This window comes from Leptopilina heterotoma, unplaced genomic scaffold, assembly GCF_015476425.1.
Source record: "Leptopilina heterotoma isolate Lh14 unplaced genomic scaffold, ASM1547642v1 Lhet_11, whole genome shotgun sequence".
Classification (NCBI taxonomy): domain Eukaryota; kingdom Metazoa; phylum Arthropoda; class Insecta; order Hymenoptera; family Figitidae; genus Leptopilina; species Leptopilina heterotoma.
Window position 1 is genome coordinate 890,058 of NW_025110829.1, and position 2,127 is coordinate 892,184.

The 2,127-nt window shown below is 51.2% G+C and overlaps 1 protein-coding gene across 1 annotated transcript; it reads right to left on the bottom strand.

The window, feature by feature from the left end:
- Nucleotides 1–620: 620 nt before the first annotated feature.
- Nucleotides 621–977, bottom strand: LOC122503733 (DNA-binding protein HEXBP-like). The gene has a single exon (XM_043614396.1). It carries the CDS (start codon nt 975–977, stop codon nt 621–623), a length of 357 nt encoding a protein of 118 aa, XP_043470331.1.
- Between the last annotated feature and the right edge of the window lie 1,150 nt (nt 978–2,127).

Genomic DNA, 2,127 nt, shown 5'->3' on the forward strand with positions numbered 1-2,127 from the left:
CCTTTTGTGGACGATTGCACCCTCCCGGCTCTTCCTCGGAGACTGAAAACTCTATGTACTGGTGGTCGCTCATGGTCACCTGATTCCAATTTCTGATTCTGCGGGCCAGGCGAGGAGATGCAAATGTCAGGTCAAGAATTGACCCTGACGCTCCTCGCCTAAAAGTGAGCTGTTTGCCCCGGTTCATCACCACCAGGTTATTCGCCGAGACCATATCGGTGACCAAGATTCCTCTCCTGTCCTGGCGGGTCTCCCCCCATTCCGACGACTTACTATTAAAATCTCCCGCAATAAGGACATCCCCGCCGAAAGCTTTTATGCTTTCCTCAAGAGAGCGAATCTCGGTGTCGAACTTCTTAAGGGGATCGTTTGGGGAGAAGTAGCAGCTGTAAATACGAACACCCGCCACCTCCACCCAAACGAAGCCTCTATCCGTCTCGAGGAAATCGCTGACAGCGATGTCCGGGTTGCAAACTTGTATCCCGGACCTCCCCGATGCGTCCTGAAACCAGACAGAGAATTGTGGCTTTCTATACTGCTCACTGAAGATCAGTATATCGGCCTTCCTCTGCCTGGCAGTCTGCATCAGGAGGTCCTGCGCGACTTTTCCTCTTCCGAGGTTAACCTGGAGGACCCCGAACTTTGGCTTTTAAACCAGACAGGATTCCCCAACAAACTGGACAAGCCCTGCTTCCCGGAAGGTGGCTTATCTCCTTGGACCCCTTGTCGGAGCAAGTCATGCAACGAGCTGGGCCCTTGCAGGACCTGCTCTTGTGATCCGGGCCACCACACTTCCAACAAGCGTTCCTTCGATCTGGGCCACCGCAGCCTCGTGCCAAGTGGCCGTAGCAAAGGCATCTAAAGCACCCATCTTCTTCCACTCTAGCCCGGATTCTGCAATTAACCCAGCCAATCTTAACGCGACCGCTTTTCAGAAGCGACTCCGCGTCCGCATCTGGCAGACGCAGAATCGCCATCTGCGTGCCGCCGTATCGAGCAACTAGCTGGCAAGGCGCTTCCAAATCGGGCTTGCCCAGACAACTCCGTACTGTCTTTTGTACTCCTTACATTTATACGACCTCGTCGAGACCACAGTCGTAACTTCTGCCTGACCTTCGAGAACAGTAGTCAGCTCGCTGCTGAACCGCGTAAGATCCTGCCCCTTCTTAAGAACCAGAAGAACTTCATTCTTTCTGGATCTACGGACTGACAGGATCTCAACATTGTTTTCAACAGGGCTGACCTCTGCGAACATATAATCCATGATCTTGCCATAATCTTCCTCTTTCTTGGCGCTTATTTTTATGGCATCTGTGTCCCTTCTCTTTTTTTTCTTTCCCCGGGCTTTTTTTTGGGTCCCCCCTCTGGGTTTTCCCCAATTTTTTCTTTCCCACTTTTCTTTTTCCTCTTCCCTGTGGCCTTAATCCAGGTATCCCCATCAATCCCAGCGGTTTCCCGAGTCTCATCAGCAGAATCCTCTTTATCAATCTGCCGAGGTAACCCGGACCCCTTTCCTTTCTTCGAAACTCTATCCTGGGGTGTCGTTGAAGCCTCCCTCTTCTTTCTATCTGAGAGGGGAGTCCCCATAGGACTATTAGATTGCTTCGGGATTTTTCTTCTTGCCTTTAGGAAGAGAGGGCCAGCTTTTAGTTTTTTAAAAAGCTCTCCCCCCTCTTCTCTTAAATCCCTGGCAATGCCGGCGGCGCTTTCACTAAGGTGAAAGGCCTCCACGGCACTGTCCTTCACTGGCTTCGGGTTGTTCTTTAGGATGCCCTCCTTCACAACTTTAAGGGCCCTGGACATTTCCTCCGAAACTTTGCATTGCCTCTCCATAAGAAGAAGCATCTTCTTAAATCCCTCAATCAACAGGGATATATTTGTTTGCCTTGTAGTGGAGGCAAAGGTTTCTACAACCTCTGTCTCCATTTTTGCGTCACCGTTATGGTCAGAAGGACCAGTGTGCTGTTGGCCCCCTCCAAAATCCGTGGGCCGTGCGTCGACCATCGGGGCTTTCACCCGATCGGAATCGACGGCAGGATTACCCTCTGTCGAGGTACCTGCTTGGAGGATACCGTTCGTTACATCACACATTTCATTTAAGGAACGTTCGGTATTTGATATGGGTGT